General features: G+C 46.4%; 1 protein-coding gene across 1 annotated transcript in view; it reads right to left on the bottom strand.

Moving 5' to 3' along the window:
* Positions 1-18,731, bottom strand: part of UBE2J1 (ubiquitin conjugating enzyme E2 J1) — a 74,695-nt gene that overhangs the window by 20,765 nt on the left and 35,199 nt on the right. The window contains exons 5-6 of the mRNA XM_075340136.1: positions 6,071-6,176; positions 3,137-3,260 (exon numbers count right to left, since the gene is read on the bottom strand). Coding sequence (XP_075196251.1) covers positions 3,137-3,260; positions 6,071-6,176 — 230 coding nt within the window. The remainder of the gene's footprint in view (positions 1-3,136; positions 3,261-6,070; positions 6,177-18,731) is intronic.

The raw sequence follows: 18,731 nt of genomic DNA, 5'->3' as shown, positions 1-18,731 counted from the left end.
TGCATTGCTTTCAGAAAACATTCATAGGCTGTGCATTGCTTTCAGAAAACATTCATAGGCGGTGCATTGCTTTCAGAAAACATTCATAGGCTGTGTATTGCTTTCAGAAACATTCATAGGCTGTGCATTGCTTTCAGAAAACATTCATAGGCGGTGCATTGCTTTCAAAAAACATTCATAGGCTGTGTATTGCTTTCAGAAAACATTCATAAGCTGTGCATTGCTTTCAGAAAACATTCATAGGCTGTGCATTGCTTTCAGAAACATTCATAGGCTGTGCATTGCTTTCAGAAACATTCATAGGCTGTGCATTGCTTTCAGAAAACATTCATAGGCTGTGTATTGCTTTCAGAAACATTCATAGGCTGTGCATTGCTTTCAGAAAACATTCATAGGCTGTGCATTGCTTTCAGAAACATTCATAGGCTGTGCATTGCTTTCAGAAACATTCATAGGCTGTGCATTGCTTTCAGAAAACATTCATAGGCGGTGTATTGCTTTCAGAAAACATTCATAGGCGGTGTATTGCTTTCAGAAAACATTCATAGGCTGTGCATTGCTTTCAGAAAACATTCATAGGCTGTGTATTGCTTTCAGAAGCATTCATAGGCTGTGCATTGCTTTCAGAAACATTCATAGGCTGTGCATTGCTTTCAGAAAACATTCATAGGCTGTGCATTGCTTTCAGAAACATTCATAGGCTGTGCATTGCTTTCAGAAACATTCATAGGCTGTGCATTGCTTTCAGAAACATTCATAGGCTGTGCATTGCTTTCAGAAACATTCATAGGCTGTGCATTGCTTTCAGAAACATTCATAGGCTGTGCATTGCTTTCAGAAAACATTCATAAGCTGTGCATTGCTTTCAGAAACATTCATAGGCTGTGCATTGCTTTCAGAAAACATTCATAGGCTGTGTATTGCTTTCAGAAGCATTCATAGGCTGTGCATTGCTTTCAGAAACATTCATAGGCGGTGTATTGCTTTCAGAAAACATTCATAGGCTGTGCATTGCTTTCAGAAACATTCATAGGCTGTGCATTGCTTTCAGAAACATTCATAGGCTGTGCATTGCTCTCAGAAAACATTCATAGGCTGTGCATTGCTTTCAGAAAACATTCATAGGCGGTGTATTGCTTTCAGAAACATTCATAGGCGGTGTATTGCTTTCAGAAACATTCATAGGCTGTGCATTGCTTTCAGAAACATTCATAGGCTGTGCATTGCTTTCAGAAAACATTCATAGGCGGTGTATTGCTTTCAGAAAACATTCATAGGCTGTGCATTGCTTTCAGAAAACATTCATAGGCTGTGTATTGCTTTCAGAAGCATTCATAGGCTGTGCATTGCTTTCAGAAAACATTCATAGGCTGTGCATTGCTTTCAGAAAACATTCATAGGCTGTGCATTGCTTTCAGAAAACATTCATAGGCTGTGTATTGCTTTCAGAAGCATTCATAGGCTGTGCATTGCTTTCAGAAAACATTCATAGGCTGTGCATTGCTTTCAGAAAACACTCATAGGCTGTGCATTGCTTTCAGAAAACATTCATAGGCGGTGTATTGCTTTCAGAAACATTCATAGGCGGTGTATTGCTTTCAGAAACATTCATAGGCTGTGCATTGCTTTCAGAAACATTCATAGGCTGTGCATTGCTTTCAGAAAACATTCATAGGCGGTGTATTGCTTTCAGAAAACATTCATAGGCTGTGCATTGCTTTCAGAAAACATTCATAGGCTGTGTATTGCTTTCAGAAGCATTCATAGGCTGTGCATTGCTTTCAGAAAACATTCATAGGCTGTGCATTGCTTTCAGAAAACATTCATAGGCTGTGCATTGCTTTCAGAAAACATTCATAGGCTGTGTATTGCTTTCAGAAGCATTCATAGGCTGTGCATTGCTTTCAGAAAACATTCATAGGCTGTGCATTGCTTTCAGAAAACACTCATAGGCTGTGCATTGCTTTCAGAAAACATTCATAGGCGGTGTATTGCTTTCAGAAACATTCATAGGCGGTGTATTGCTTTCAGAAACATTCATAGGCTGTGCATTGCTTTCAGAAACATTCATAGGCTGTGCATTGCTTTCAGAAACATTCATAGGCTGTGCATTGCTTTCAGAAACATTCATAGGCGGTGTATTGCTTTCAGAAACATTCATAGGCTGTGCATTGCTTTCAGAAACATGCATAGGCTGTGCATTGCTTTCAGAAACATTCATAGGCTGTGCATTGCTTTCAGAAACATTCATAGGCTGTGCATTGCTTTCAGAAAACATTCATAAGCTGTGCATTGCTTTCAGAAACATTCATAGGCTGTGCATTGCTTTCAGAAAACATTCATAGGCTGTGTATTGCTTTCAGAAGCATTCATAGGCTGTGCATTGCTTTCAGAAACATTCATAGGCTGTGCATTGCTTTCAGAAAACATTCATAGGCTGTGCATTGCTTTCAGAAACATTCATAGGCTGTGCATTGCTTTCAGAAACATTCATAGGCTGTGCATTGCTTTCAGAAACATTCATAGGCTGTGCATTGCTTTCAGAAACATTCATAGGCTGTGCATTGCTTTCAGAAACATTCATAGGCTGTGCATTGCTTTCAGAAACATTCATAGGCTGTGCATTGCTTTGAGAAAACATTCATAAGCTGTGCATTGCTTTCAGAAACATTCATAGGCTGTGCATTGCTTTCAGAAACATTCATAGGCTGTGCATTGCTTTCAGAAACATTCATAGGCTGTGCATTGCTTTCAGAAAACATTCATAGGCTGTGTATTGCTTTCAGAAAACATTCATAAGCTGTGCATTGCTTTCAGAAAACATTCATGGGCTGTACATTGCTTTCAGAAACATTCATAGGCTGTGCATTGCTTTCAGAAACATTCATAGGCTGCGTATTCTGTTCAGATTTACGAGTGGAATCCATGCCCAAATCCAGACAAAATCTAAAAGGAAATGTAAATATTTATCTAGGCCCCATACAAATGGGATGCCTGCTAGAAAAGTCCTTTACTGAGCCTCTACGTTTTTGGTAAAGGCTCACAGTGACAGATTGAATACACAAACATGGATTCTGCAAGTATTACCATATAACCAAAAGTAAAACATACTGTACAAAATACATACAGTTCATACCGTAAAACTGATTTGTCTTGCAAGCTCTCTGTCTTCTTGATCATCACGACTAGACTCGGAGTTAAGTGGCAGCAAAGCAGATTTCATACTTATCCCACATGCTTCACAGAAGTATTCCTGAGACCTGCAAAAGAGACAAGAATGAAGAATACCAGCAAAAGACCAGAAATATGTGTTCCTTGTATTAAATGTCTTGCTAAGGGATGGGAAAGTATATAATTTTGTAAGCAAAACAACAATATGTCATGTATCCGTTTTTTTCATTAGGGATTACTGCATTTAATAATTGTTTGATCAGGTAATGGACAACGCCTTTATGCTCTTAAAGGTGTTGGACACTTTATGGGTAATTTTTTGCATATATTCTTTGTCAATAGCTTGTCAGACTGCAGTGTTTGTTACCAATATTAATACATAAATTTGACCTAACACTACATCAGATTTTCACACAAGTTCTACAAGCGGAGAGAAAACCAAACAAAACAAATATTTTAGAGGCTTGAGTGGATCTCACAAGAGTTGTTGATGCTCAAGATAGGAAAGCTTACAAGATCATCTCTAAAGAGTATGGACGCCACCAAATCATGTTCAGACAGACTGGATATAAGTGGAGGACATTCAAGACCATTATTACTCCCATCAAGACTGGTCTACAAACAAAGAATACCCCAAGAGCAAGGTACAAAGTGTAATAGTCAACAAAAGTCTCAAAGAAACCAGTGGTAATCTCTAAGCAACTAAAGGCCTCTCTCTCATTAGCTAATATTAAAGTTCACACACTATAAAGCCTTGGATCGCACATCCCAAAAAATACAATGATCTAAAGCTGCTAGGCAAAAAATTAAATAGAACATGAGGTTCTTTTGTTACCATTCTGATCAGATTGTATTAAGCCCACCGCCACGTCACGGCAAACCTCTTGAGTGGGTCCCTAACTTGAACCTTTTTGTGCGGCACTGTGCACTGACCACTGCCGCAGCGACAAAGCGCCAGCCTCACAGCACCCATGCTGCAAGGCGCAGCCCCCAAGGCTCCAGGCCGCGCTGCCCCATATTAATATTAAAGTTCACCATCGGGAGGACATTGACCAACAATAGTGTGCATGACAGGATTAAAAGGAGTCTTCAGTTTGCTGAAGATTCCCTGGACATACCAGAAGGCTATAAGAACATTTTTTCTCAACAGAGGAGACAGAAATAAAACATTTGGATTTATGTGCTAAGTATTATATTCAGAGGAAGAAAGACACTGTATTACAGCACAAAAACCTCACACTGTATCTATGAGGCACAGTAGTGGTAGTATCATGGTTTGGAGCTATTATGCTACATCTGGGCCAGGATGGCTTGCCATCATTGCTGGAACAATAAATTCTAAATTTTATCAGCAAATTCTAAAGGAAAATGTCAGGACATCTGTCCATGAGCTGAATCTAACGAGAACGTGGGCCATGGAGGAAGACTACAACTCAAAGTGCACAAATCTGCCTGCAAAAGAATAAAAAAGAATGAAGTTAAAGTTTTAGTATGGCCAAGTGAAAGTTCTGTGAACTGTTAATTGGAGAAAATCCACCAACATACTAGAGATGAAGGTTGTTTTGTGGGGTAATACAGTGGAACCTCGCTTAACGAGTAACCCAGTTAATGAGTATTTCGCTTAACGAGCAAAACTTGCTGTAAATTTGTAACTCAGTTTACGAGCAAGCTTTGCCGTATGAGCAAAATACTCACCGCACACACTTCCAGTCCTGTACTTCCACCTGCTCTTACAGTGCGCACAAACACACACACACACACACACACACACACATATATGCTCACCTTACCTTCTGTTCCATCGCCGGCCTCACGGTTCTTGTAGTTCACCGCTACAGAATGTGCATTGGGTAACCATCGCGACGAGGGAGGAACTTCCGCTGTCAGCCGCTACTCAAAGGCAGCGCGCTGACCAATCAGTGGCAAGCGGCTCCTGCCTTCGACGTCAGCGATCTGGGTGCGGAAGGTCCTCCCTCGTCGCGATGGTTACCCGATACACATCCTGTACCGGCGAACTGCAAGATGCAGGAGGCCAGCGATGGAACGGAAGGTAAGAGGAGCATAATAGGCGTGTGCGTGTGTGTTTATGCATGTTTGTACGTGTGTGGAATGACACAATAGAGGACCAGGATGGGACATTTAACAAGTTGTGGAATGAATTGTCTGCATTGCAATGATTTCCTATGGGAAATCTTGTTTTGCTAGATGAGTAACTTGGTTTACAAGCACACTCCCAGAACGGATTGTTCTCGTTAACCAAGGTTCCACTGTACTATCAATTTGATGCTCTTTACAATGAATTGCTGTTGAAATGTGACATCTCAATCATTGTATTTCTACACAGGAAGGTGGACAGGAAAACTGTTTCCACCTCTAGTTATCATATCAGAGCTGTGATACAGTTCACCTGTATAGATGGTGGCTGATGTGTGTCTATGCAAGAAAAGACAGAGGGAAGCACCAAATTATTGCTGAGGCCCCAGCTTAGTATAATATGCCATCTTTTTATTGGAAAAAATACCTCTTTAGGCTATATGCACATGTTTAGTAGAAAAAAAATCTGTTGCAAATATTGATATGTTGGCAGGAAAAATGCGGTGTAAGATATGTGAATCTTTATGCTGTGTTTTTTCACCCATTGAAAAGAAAAATGCTGCAAAATACACTGAAAAAAATGACATGCTGAAGATTTAAAACTGCTTCAAATTTGCAAGGAAAAAATAAGCAAAGGGTGCATGAGATTTCAAGATTTCAGAAATAAAAGTACAATAAAAGGCAGCATTTTTCCTTCAACCAAAAAAATGCAGCAAAAATGCAATGTGTCTACATACCCTTAGCTACATTATGCAGCAACTAAGACCAGTATTAATAATAGAGACTGAAGAAACTGTGTGCATACCTTTTGGCAAGTGCTTTTCTTTCTTCAGGTGTATAATCCAAGGAACCTATGGCACCTTCTCCTTTTGTAGGCATGAAACCAATGATAGCCAATAATGCAGTTCGTACTGAAGACAGGAAGATAAGTGATGTCAATTTATGGCCAAATGCTAGAAAACATACAATATGCTCCATAATACAGATCACCATCAATGCATGCAAGCTTTAATACAACAAAATGATACGTACTCAGTGCTGCCAGAGATCATCCTTCTACTTCTAGTAAAAGCCGCCACATAGAGTTACCATTTTAGAACGGACAACCCCTTTAGTAAAGTAGGAGGTCCTTCAGCATCTGTTAAGTTCCCAAACAAGAACTGAAAGAGAGAGTGTGTGTGTGTGTGTGTGTGTGTGTGTATATAATATACACTACAGAGACACTAACGATAGATTAATTACTTTCCTATTTGACAGTAAAATTGGTGCTGGTGACCCGCCACATTAAACCAGGGAAGTTTTAATTAACAGGGAAAATGGTCATGAGCATCCTAAACTCTGCAAAATACGGGGTGTGTATGGATAGATTGATTGATCAATAGATCGATAGATATGTATATCTGGTAAGGCACCAAAATCCTGAAAACCGTGAGAAAAACCCTTAAAATTTTCAATTTTTATTATTAAAGATTAAAAACGTATCCCAAAAGACAATACACACATATGCATATATATACACAGATCAGTGCCGCAGTGCCGCAGTGCCGCATGGGAGTGGGCAAACACCCTGTCACTCCTCCCTACCTGTCCTGCGGAGGTCGGCACCCTAAAATTGCGCAATGGCGCCCCCGCTCTCCGTCGGCTCGCCCTCCTCTCCCTGCACTAGAATAAAAGTGCAACTAGTCTGGGAGTATGGGAGTGCTCAGGATGGATATTGCTGCACTGCCAAAAAATTATCAAAAGGTGCAAATGCTTAAAATATTGGGGATAACCCTAATGACATGTGACACACATATGGGTGTGACTCTACAGGCTAACTATCAAACAATGGCTATAAGAGGTACAAAGTTAATTACAAGACACCTCAAAAGGCAATCCTTCATAAGACATAGTGTGGCTGTATTGGTATAACACTCAGAGAGCACTCTGCACAAATGCCTATTGTCCTACACACTCAATCATGGCACATAAATGGACTCATATCTATAGTGCTACTTGATCACCAGAACACACTGTGAGCGGGCCGATAGCCGTATGCCAACAACAACACAGTTGGCTCCCCCGTCAGCACACACATCTATAGTCTATAGGCATAGCCAAATGACAGCCTCGTGGATCAAAATCCCACTTCAGATGTTTCACTGTAGAGCATGTAATGATAATGTACTCATACACTTATCTTATAATGAAGATATGGACCAATCGCCAGATCACCAGCAATCCTTCAGTGAAATCACCGGGAGTCTTGATGCAGGCACAGTATTGGAAACCGCTTGCTTGACGCGTTTCCCCCTGGCATACAGTCCCGCCAGGGTTCTTCAGGAGCTCCCACAATCGGGCGCAGCAAAAACGGCCACAATCTGACGCTCTGCCTCGGTCCTAATCCCCGCCTCCGCACGTGGAGGCAGAGCGCTCTTTAAAAATGGCGCCTAGCGACGTCACCGGAAGTGACGTCTGTTAAAGCGTTCCACCGCGGCTCGTCGGTACATCACATGACGTCGCTCAATGTGACGTCATCTCACAGGTACATTGATCGTGGAACGCAAATATGCGCTCCACAAGCATAATTCACACATTGAAAACGGCCTAGATGATAGAACCGGCGTGCAAATGTACCGTCCCCTATTAACTCCGCTATATATATTCGCTATGGCAACCCAATATAAGCCCACTTTCCTATTTGACAGTAAAATTGGTGCTGGTGACCCGCCACATTAAACCAGGGAAGTTTTAATTAACAGGGAAAATGGTCATTAGCATCCTAAACTCTGCAAAATACGGGGTGTGTATGGATAGATTGATTGATCAATAGATCGATAGATATGTATATCTGGTAAGGCACCAAAATCCAGCAGAAGCTCACGAATGGGTAAGAATATACCATAGCTACGTAATTCTAGCATTTTTTTTCTCTACTCATGCAGCTTTACATGTTTATACTCCTTTTGCTGCAGTAGATGACTATTGTTACTGTAGTATGTTTTTCTTAACCATATTTACCTAGCGACTTTCAACATTTAACCTCCCATTTATTCATACCACCTATCCTGCTGTTGGATTTGGTCGCCCCCTAGTGTCTCCCTCATGTTCACACACCTGTCTCTCCTTTTATTAAATATTTTAATGTTTCGCTACTTGCATTAAAAGGGGTTGTCCACTACTACGACAACCCCTTCAAATTCCACATTTCCCTCAGGTAAAATAAAAAAGCCTATACTCACTTCCACGGCCGGCGCGGCTGCAGCAATGTCGGGGCTCACGTGACATTGTAACGTCATGAGAGCCCCATGTCCAGTCAGCGCAGGCTTCTGTCTCCCCACCTTCAGACAAGCGAGTTAATCAGCAGGAAGTGAGTGCTGCGGTTGCCGCTCACATGTCCAAAGGCGGGGAGACAAGCCAGCGCTGATTGTCACAATAGCCCTGGATACCACTGGAACCGCACCGGCGAGTATAGGCTTTTTTATTTTAACTGGGGGAAACATGTGGAATCAGAAGGGGCTGTCCTAGTTGTGGATAATTCCTTTAATAAACTATATTTTATTCTATTACCCTATTCTGGCTGTACACATTTTTTGTAGCTGAATACGTTTTTTCGGGTGTTTTCAGCTCCTATTTTGTTTACATTTGCTTTATTATGGTGCTTACTACTTGAACTACCATGTTTTGTTTTTACTATTTACCTTACATTACGCACCTTCTTGATTGCTGCCCCCTTTGTATATCCCCTGTATACATACAACCAGAGATTGCACTTGAAGTTTTTGAAATATACCATGTTACCTTCCCTGCTATAAAGATGTCATATCTGAATCCAGAGAAGGCACATGGCTTCACCCAGAAATTCACAAGTTTCAAATATCAGCTATTACATGGGTTTTTCCCTGTCAATTCATTTTTGCATCCCAACTGCAGCTTGATGTAACAGCATACAGCACTGTACTCACCTTCCCCGGGTCTGCCAGTGAGTCTCCTCCATTGCTCGCAGTGTCTGGAATTGGCCACAGTGCTGGCATCATGTCGGCATCTCTGGCAGACGCTGCGATCACCAATTGTCTGATGTGCCATCAAGGTATCATTAGCACTGAAGCAAATGTTAGACACCAGGGAGCGGTGACTGGTGGACCCGGGGAAGGTGAGCAAAGCATGATGTGTTGTTTTATAACAAGCTAAAGCTGAGAAAGCTGTGGTTTTGATTGTTGGACGAGTCCACGTGATGGATGTTTGTGTTTGTTACAATTACTCTATGCGTTTGAGGTGCAGTATTTTGAGAGTTTGTGTACAGTGGTATTAAAGGTGTTGCCCAATGGTATGTACAGATACCCTACACAGTTATGTCACCTTCAATTACTTCCTGATTATGCTTTGTCACAATGTACCCAATCTAGAAAATCCTCTCTGAACTAAACATATTGGTCTCCCAGTCTGTTCTTAATTACACTGACACTGTGAAAGGTGCTGGGCACACCCAAATGCTGCCTGATGTTCACAGTGCTTAAAGACAGCATATTGATACATATTCACTTTAAATACAGGTAATTAGAAAAATTACCTATTGTTTGAACCCCTTCACAAAAAAGAGAATTTTGTTTACTTACCGTAAATTCTTTTTCTTATAGTTCCGTAATGGGAGACCCAGACCATGGGTGTATAGCTTCTGCCTCCGGAGGACACACAAAGTACTACACTAAAAAGTGTAGCTCCTCCCTCCGAGCATATACACCCCCTGGATAACCAAATATAGCCAGTTTAGTGCAAAAGCTGAAGGAGAATAGCCACCCACCAGTAGAGATAGAGCAAAAGCCGGAACAACCGGAGCCTCTGTCTACAACAACAGCCGGTGATAACACGCGGAACAAGAAACTGCCAACAGGCAACAGGGAGGGTGCTGGGTCTCCCATTACGGAACTATAAGAAAAAGAATTCACGGTAAGTAAACAAAATTCTCTTTTTCTTCATCGTTCCTATGGGAGACCCAGACCATGGGACGTCTCAAAGCAGTCCATGGGTGGGAAATAAACAGAAACTGAGAAGAAGGCGAAACCTAACTTCACAAATGGGCGACAGCCGCCTGAAGAAGGATGCGTCTGCCCAAGCTCGCATCTGCCGAAGCATGAGCATGCACTTGGTAGTGCTTCGAAAAGGTGTGCAGACTAGACCAAGTGGCAGCCTGACAGACCTGCTGAGCCGTAGCCTGGTGCCTGAAAGCCCAAGAGGCACCGACAGCTCTGGTCGAGTGTGCCTTGATCCCCGGGCGGAGGAGGCACTTGAGTACACTGGTAGGCATCAGAAATGGCCGACCTAATCCAACGAGCCAGGGTCGGTTTAGAAGCCGAGAGGCCCTTACGCCGACCTGTGGTCAGCACAAAAAGAGAGGTGCACCGCCTAAGAACAGCGGTGCGTGACACATAGATCCGGAGCGCCCGCACCAGATCTAAAGTATGCAACGCTTTCTCAAAGCGATGAACAGGAGCCGGACAAAAGGAAGGCAATGAAATGTCCTGGTTAAGGTGGAAAGGAGAAACCACCTTAGGGAGAAAGTCCGGAGTCGGACAGAGAACCACCTTGTCTTGATGAAAAACCAAAAAAGGTGACTCCGAAGAGAGTGCAGCTAAATCAGAGACTCTCCTGAGGGAAGTTATGGCCACTAGAAAGACGACTTTCTGTGAAAGACGAAACAAAGAAACCTCCCTAAGAGGCTCAAAGGGGGGTTTCTGTAAGGCCGTGAGGACCAGATTAAGGTCCCAGGGATCCAAAGGCCGCCGGTAAGGCGGAATGATGTGAGATGAGCCCTGCATAAAAAGGTGCGCACCTGAGCCAGCCGGGCGATACGCCGCTGGAACAACACTGACAGAGCCGAGACCTGTCCCTTGAGGGAATTGAGGGAAAGTCCTAGCTGCAGACCGGACTGTAGAAAGGACAGGATGGTCGGCAAGGAAAAAGGCCAAGGGGCATGGCCGGAAGAACGACACCAGGACAGGAAAATTCTCCAAGTCCTGTGATACATTTTGGCCGAGGAAGACTTCCGAGCCCGAGTCATAGTGGAGATGACTTCAGGAGGAATGCCAGAAGTCGTCAAGATCCAGGACTCAAGAGCCACGCCGTCAATCTGAGAGCCGCAGAATTCTGGCGGAAAAACGGACCTTGTGAGAGAAGGTCTGGGCGGTCCGGGAGATGCCACGGCACCTCTACGGACAGATGGAGCAGGTCTGGGTACCAAGCTCGCCTGGGCCAGTCTGGAGCAATGAGGATGACCCGACGGCCCTCCATTCTGATCTTGCGCAGGACTCTGGGCAAGAGAGCTAGAGGGGGAAACACGTAAGACAGACGAAACTGGGACCAATCCTGAACCAGCGCGTCCGCTGCAAAGGCTTGAGGATCGTGGGAGCGAGCCACGTAAACCGGGACCTTGTTGTTGTGCCGGGATGCCATTAGATCCACTTCCGGAGTGCCCCACTTGCGGCAGATTGACCGAAACACTGCCGGATGCAGAGCCCACTCGCCGCTGTCCACGGCCTGACGGCTGAGATAATCTGCCTCCCAGTTTTCTACGCCTGGGATGTGGACTGCGGATATGGTGGACTTGGAGTCCTCCGTCCACTGAAGGATGCGTTGAACCTCCAACATTGCCAGGCGGCTGCGAGTCCCGCCCTGGTGATTGATGTAGGCAACCGCTGTCGCGTTGTCTGACTGGACTCGAATGTGCTTGCCCGCCAACAGGTGGTGAAAGGCTAGGAGCACAGCTCTGATTTCCAGCACATTGATCGAGAGGGCTGATTCGGACGGAGTCCAAGTGCCCTGTGCTCGGTGGTGGAGGTATACTGCTCCCCAGCCGGATAGACTGGCATCCGTGGTGAGAATCACCCAGGACGGGGCCAGGAAGGAGCGTCCCTGAGACAGAGAGAGGGGCCAAAGCCACCACTGAAGAGAGCCCCTGGTCTGTGGCGACAAAGCCACCAACCTGTGCAAGGAAGAGGTCCGCTTGTCCCAACAGCGGAGAATGTCCAGCTGCAGAGGACGCAGATGGAACTGGGCAAAGGGAACCGCTTCCATTGACGCCACCATCTGACCCAGCACCTGCATTAGGTGCCTGATGGAATGACGGCGGGGCCTCAGCAGAGAGCGCACCGCCAGATGGAGGGACTGCTGTTTGACTAAGGGCAGCTTGACAAGTGCCGGCAGAGTCTCGAACTGCATCCCTAGGTACGCGAGTTTCTGGGTCGGAGTCAGAGTGGACTTGAGCAGATTGACAAGCCACCCGAATTGAACAAGAGTGGCGAGAGTGAGCGAGAGACTCCGCTGACAGTCTGCACTGGATGAAGCCTTGACTAGAAGGTCGTCCAGGTAAGGAATCACTGCCAACCCCTGGAGGTGCAGAACCGCAACCACTGCTGCCATGACCTTGGTGAATACTCGAGGTGCCGTGGCTAACCCGAAGGGGAGAGCCACGAATTGGAAATGTTCCTCTCCGATTGCAAAACGTAGCCAACGCTGGTGTGAAACTGCAATTGGCACATGCAGATAGGCATCTCTGATGTCGATGGATGCCAGGAAATCTCCTTGGGTCATTGAGGCAATGACTGATCGCAGAGACTCCATGCGAAAATGCCGCACCTGAACATGCTTGTTGAGAAGCTTGAGATCCAGGATGGGCCCTAAGGAACCGTCCTTTTTGGGGACTAGGAAGAGATTTTAGTAGAAACCTCTGAACCGTTCCCGGGTGGGAACCGGTACAATTACTCCGTTGGCCTGCAAGGATGCGACGGCCTGAGAGAAGGCGGCGGCCTTGGAGCAGGGGGGAGTTGACAGAAAAAATCTGTTTGGCGGGCTGGAAGAGAATTCTATCCTGTAGCCGTGGGAGATGATATCCCGCACCCACTGATCGGAGACGTGTTGAAACCACACGTCGCCAAAGTGGGAGAGCCTGCCACCGACCAAGGACGTTGCTGGCTCGGCCAGATAGACAAGAGGAGGCTGCCTTGGTGGCAGCAGCTCCTGCGGACTTCTGTGGACGCGTCTTCTTGCGCCAGTTGGGCTTCTGGTCCTTGGCTGAGTTAGTGGACGAGGCCGAGGGCTTAGAGGACGACCAGTTAGAGGAACGAAAGGAACGAAACCTCGACTGGTTCCTTCCCTGGACAGGTTTCCTGGTTTTAGTCTGTGGCAAGGAAGTACTCTTCCCGCCAGTAGCTTCCTTAATAATTTCATCCAGTTGTTCACCGAACAGCCTGGACCCAGCAAATGGGAGCCCAGCAAGGTACTTCTTTGAAGAAGCGTCTGCCTTCCACTCTCGAAGCCACAAGATCCTGCGGATAGCGAGGGAATTAGCCGAAGCCACCGCAGTGCGGTGAGAAGCCTCCAGCATGGCAGACATGGCGTAGGATGAAAAGGCTGAAGCCTGGGAAGTTAAGGCAACCATTTCAGGCATAGAGTCCCTAGTGAGGGAATGCATCTCTTCTAGAGAAGCAGAGATGGCTTTGAGAGCCCACACTGCTGCAAAGGATGGGGAGAACGAGGCCCCTGCCGCCTCATATACAGACTTGGCCAGGAGGTCAACCTGGCGGTCAGTGGGATCCTTAAGTGAGGTGCCATCAGCCACTGATACAACTGTCCGGGCTGAGAGTCTAGACACCGGAGGGTCTACCTTTGGTGAGTGAGCCCACTCCTTAACCACCTCTGGTGGAAAAGGAAAACGGTCATCAGAACCACGCTTTGGGAAGCGTTTGTCAGAACAGGCTCTGGGCTTGGTCACAGTGGCCTGAAAACTGGAGTGGTTAAAGAACACACTCCTTGTCCTCTTAGGCAAGGTAAACTGGTGCTTTTCTGCCAGAGAGGGTTGCTCCTCTGATACTGGCAGATTGAGGTCCAGTACAGAATTAATGGACGCAATCAAATCACTAACATCTGCGTCACCCTCGGTCAGATCAATGGGGCACATGGAGGTAGCGTCCGAGCCCCCAGTAAAGATATCCTCCTCGTCCTGCGAGTCAGCTCGTGAATCAGAGCCGCGGGACGAGGAACGAGAGGGGACCCTGCGTCTCCTTTTAGGAGGACGGGGTCTGGGAGCAGATGAAGAATCCTCTGTGAGCTCTGCAGAGCGAGCCGTAGCAGCAGAGGCGCCCTGAGAAGGGGGCTGATGCATGCTCAGCAGAGTCCGGGACAACTCTCCCATGGAGTCGGCAAAGGACTGGGTTCAGCCACCGGGGCCGGAGCAGCCGGAGGGACCACTGGGGAGACTCCAGGCTGAGGCACCACCATGTTAGAGCAGGCATCACAATGTGGATATGTGCTCAGTTCAGGCAGTACGAGCTTACATGCAGTGCATATTGAGTACAGCCTTGCAGCCTGGCTCCTAGTGTGAGACATGCTGCTGAGGTGGGGGCTCTGAGCCAGAATGACCCCCAGAGAGTGTATAAGAAGGTCCACAACCGGAGGTTGTGGCTTACCAGACCGTTTGTGTGCCCTCCGGATCCCACAGCTCGGACCCCCAGACAGATTATGCAGAGATGCTGCAGCCAGCGCCGATCGGTGTGAGAACGCTGATAAAATGTCGCCGGAGCGAGGAGAGGGGGCGGGGCCTAGTCAAAGAGCGGGATCCGGAGGGCCAAGGAGATATACAGGGGAGGAAAACATCTCCTCAGAGAGGAGTGTCCTCCCCTGTGCCGAACGGCCGGTGGGCGGCGCCGCACTGTCCCTCTGCATGACTGACATGCAGGGGCAGTGAAAACGAAACTAGGCCTCAGGCGAAGCCAGGGCCTAAATTTTACAATGCGGCCGGCGCGCAGGCACCCTCGGCGCGGTTCTCAGGTGAAAACCAGAGAACCGGCCGGAAATGTCACAAAAGTTAAATAACACACTCTCCCCAATAATAAAGTGCAAGGGACCCCCTGACAATAACGTCTCAAATACTTAGCTTGTGAGACGCAGGGCCAGGTCCCTGAGGGATGAGTGCTCCGTCCGGCAGGATCCTGAAAGGGCTGCGGATGGAGACCAGTCTCCTGCAAGGCAGTGAGAACCGTGCTGGCTCCCACTTCAAGCCAGAGCCCGAGGGATGGTGAAGGAGCGCGGCATGTAAGGCTCCAGCCCTGAAATCAACCTTAACAACACCGCTGACACAGTGGGGTGAGAAGGGACATGCCGGGGTCCAGGCTTGGACCCGCTTTTTTTCAAACTCTTTAAAATCAAAAATCAGATGAGAATGCATGTGTGGATGTGTGCCTCCTGAACACAAAGCATTGAACTGGCTATATTTGGTTATCCAGGGGGTGTATATGCTCGGAGGGAGGAGCTACACTTTTTAGTGTAGTACTTTGTGTGTCCTCCGGAGGCAGAAGCTATACACCCATGGTCTGGGTCTCCCATAGGAACGATGAAGAAATAGGACGTACATTTCCGTCATATGTTGTGGCCTTAATTTTCACGAGGGCTCGCACATTGAGCCCGCATCTTTCCCAGCAGTTGATGGCTGAATTATTGAGCAATCACCTGTGTCTAACAGCCGCGGAGTTAACATGTCAAATGCCGCTGTTAATCTCAGAAAATTACAAAAAGTTATTATCGCTGTGTTTATAAAAGTCCGATCTATCAAAATATTAAATAAATCAATCTAATCAGCAAATAGTAAAACGAGAAAAATAAATTAAAAACGACGGCAGAATTACATGTTTTTGGCTACCGCAACATTGTAATAAAATGCAATAAGAGGAGATCGAATCGATCGTATTTATCAAACTGTTATCAGTAAAAATGTTGGCTCAAGGAGCAAAGAATAAGCCCTCTCACAGCTATATACAGTGGAACCTCGCTTAACGAGAATTTCGCTTAACAAGCAAAGTTTTCTGTAAATTTGTAACTCTGTTTACGAGAAAGCTTTGCTGTACGAGCGAAATCCTCACCGCATACACTTCCGGTTCCGTACATCCACCGCGCTCTAACCTGCTCTTGCAGTCCACACAAACACACACAAAACACACACAAAACACACACAAACACACGGACACATATAATGCTCACCTTACCTTCTGTTCCATCGCCGGCCTCATGGTTCTTGTAGCTCGCCGCTCCAGGATGTGTATCCAGTAACCATTGGCGACGAGGGAGGAACTCCCCCTGTCAGGCACTACTCAAAGGCAGCTGGCCAATCAGAGGCAAGCGGCTCCTGCCTTTGACGTCAGCGTGCTGGGAGCTGAAGGTCCTGCATCGGTCGCCTTGGTTACCCGATACACAGCCCGTACCAGCGAACTACAAGATCCAGCAGGCCGGCGAAGGAATGGAAGGTAACGTGAGCATAATATGTGTGCGTGCGTGTGTTTGAACGTGTATGGAATGGCACAATAGGGGACCAGGATGGGACATTTAACAAGTTGTGGAACGAATTTTTGCATTGCAATGATTTCCTATGGGAAATCTTGCTTTGCTGAACGAGTATCTTGGTTAACAAGCACACTCCCAGAACGGATTGTTCTCGTTAACCAAAGTTCCACTGGATGCTCAAAATTGAAAGCGTTATAGGTCTCAGAAAAAGCAATCCAAGAAAATGTTTGTGTGGCTGACTTATTTACACATTTCCAGGAGGGGGTGGGGGGGTTACCACTTAAATAAATGAAAAAAAACAACCACACTATACATGTTTGGATTTTGTGTAATCGTACTGACTTGGAGAATTATATTGTCAGGTCACTTTTACCGAATAGTGAACAAGTTAAATAAAAAAAAAATAAATTTTGGAATTCCCTTTTTTTTTTTCAATTTTAACACATTTCTTTTCCACTTTCCAGTGTATCAGGTGATAAAATGAATGAAGTAAATCAAAAGTACAACTTATCCTAAAAAATACAAGCTGTTAGACAGTAATGTGGATGGAAAAAAAGGAATTTTGTTTACTTACCGTAAATTCCTTTTCTTCTAGCTCCTATTGGGAGACCCAGACAATTGGGTGTATAGCTTCTGCCTCTGGAGGCCACACAAAGTATTACACTTTAAAAAGTGTAACCCCTCCCCTCTGCCTATACACCCTCCCGTGGATCACAGGCTCCTCAGTTTTGGTGCAAAAGCAGGAAGGAGAAAACTTATAAATTGGTCTAGGGTAAATTCAATCCGAAGGATGTTCGGAGAACTGAAGACCATGAACCAAAAGAACAACCAGCCCGAAGGGCACAGGGGCGGGTGCTGGGTCTCCCAATAGGAGCTAGAAGAAAAGGAATTTACGGTAAGTAAACAAAATTCTCTTTTTCTTTGTCGCTCCATTGGGAGACCCAGACAATTGGGACGTCCAAGAGCAGTCCCTGGGTGGGTAAAAGAATACCTCGATAAAAAGAGCCGAAAACGGCCCCCTCTTACAGGTGGGCAACCGCCGCCTGAAGGACTCGCCTACCTAGACTGGCGTTTGCCGAAGCATAGGTATGCACTTGATAGTGTTTCGTGAAAGTGTGCAGACTAGACCACGTAGCTGCCTGACACACCTGCTGAGCCGTAGCCAGGTGCCGCAATGCCCAGGACGCACCCACAGCTCTGGTAGAATGGGCTTTCAGCCCTGAAGGGAGCGGAAGCCCGGAAGAACGGTAGGCCTCGAGAATCGGTTCCTTGATCCACCAAGCCAAGGTTGATTTGGAGGCCTGAGAGCCCTTACGCTGGCCAGCGACAAGGACAAAAGAGCGCATCTGAACGGCGCAGGGGCGCCGTGCGAGACACGTAGAACCGGAGTGCTCTCACTAGATCCAAAGAGTGCAAATCCTTTGCACACTGGTGAATTGGATTAGGGCAAAAGGAAGGCAAGGAGATATCCTGATTGAGATGAAAAGGGGATACCACCTTAGGGAGAAATTCCGGGACAGGACGCAGAACCACCTTATCCTGGTGAAAAACCAGGAAGGGGGCTTTGCATGACAGCGCTGCGAGCTCAGACACTCTCCGAAGTGATGTGACTGCCACTAGGAAGGCCACCTTCTGCGAAAGACGTGAGAGAGAGACATCCCGCAGCGGCTCGAAAGGCGGTTTTTGAAGAGCCGTCAGAACCCTGTTAAGATCCCAGGGTTCCAGCGGACGTTTGTAAGGTGGGACCATGTGGCAAACCCCCTGCAGGAACGTGCGGACCTGCGGAAGCGTGGCTAGACGCTTTTGAAAAAACACGGAGAGCGCCGATACTTGGCCCTTGAGAGAGCCGAGCGACAAACCCTTGTCCATTCCAGATTGAAGGAATGAAAGAAAAGTGGGTAAGGCAAACGGCCATGGAGGAAAACCGTTATTAGCGCACCAGGATAGTAAGATTTGCCAAGACCTGTAATAGATCTTGGCGGACGTTGGCTTCCTGGCCTGTCTCATGGTGGCAATGACATCCTGAGATAGCCCTGAAGACGCTAGGAGCCAGGACTCAATGGCCACACAGTCAGGTTGAGAGCCACAGAATTCAGATGGAAAAACGGGCCTTGTGACAGCAAGTCTGGGCGGTCTGGAAGCGCCCACGGTTGACCCAC

This window comes from Anomaloglossus baeobatrachus, chromosome 3 (genome assembly GCF_048569485.1).
Source record: "Anomaloglossus baeobatrachus isolate aAnoBae1 chromosome 3, aAnoBae1.hap1, whole genome shotgun sequence".
NCBI lineage: Eukaryota > Metazoa > Chordata > Amphibia > Anura > Aromobatidae > Anomaloglossus > Anomaloglossus baeobatrachus.
The sequence above is the reverse complement of the archived record's forward strand: the minus strand, read 5'-3'. Positions and strand labels throughout refer to the sequence as shown.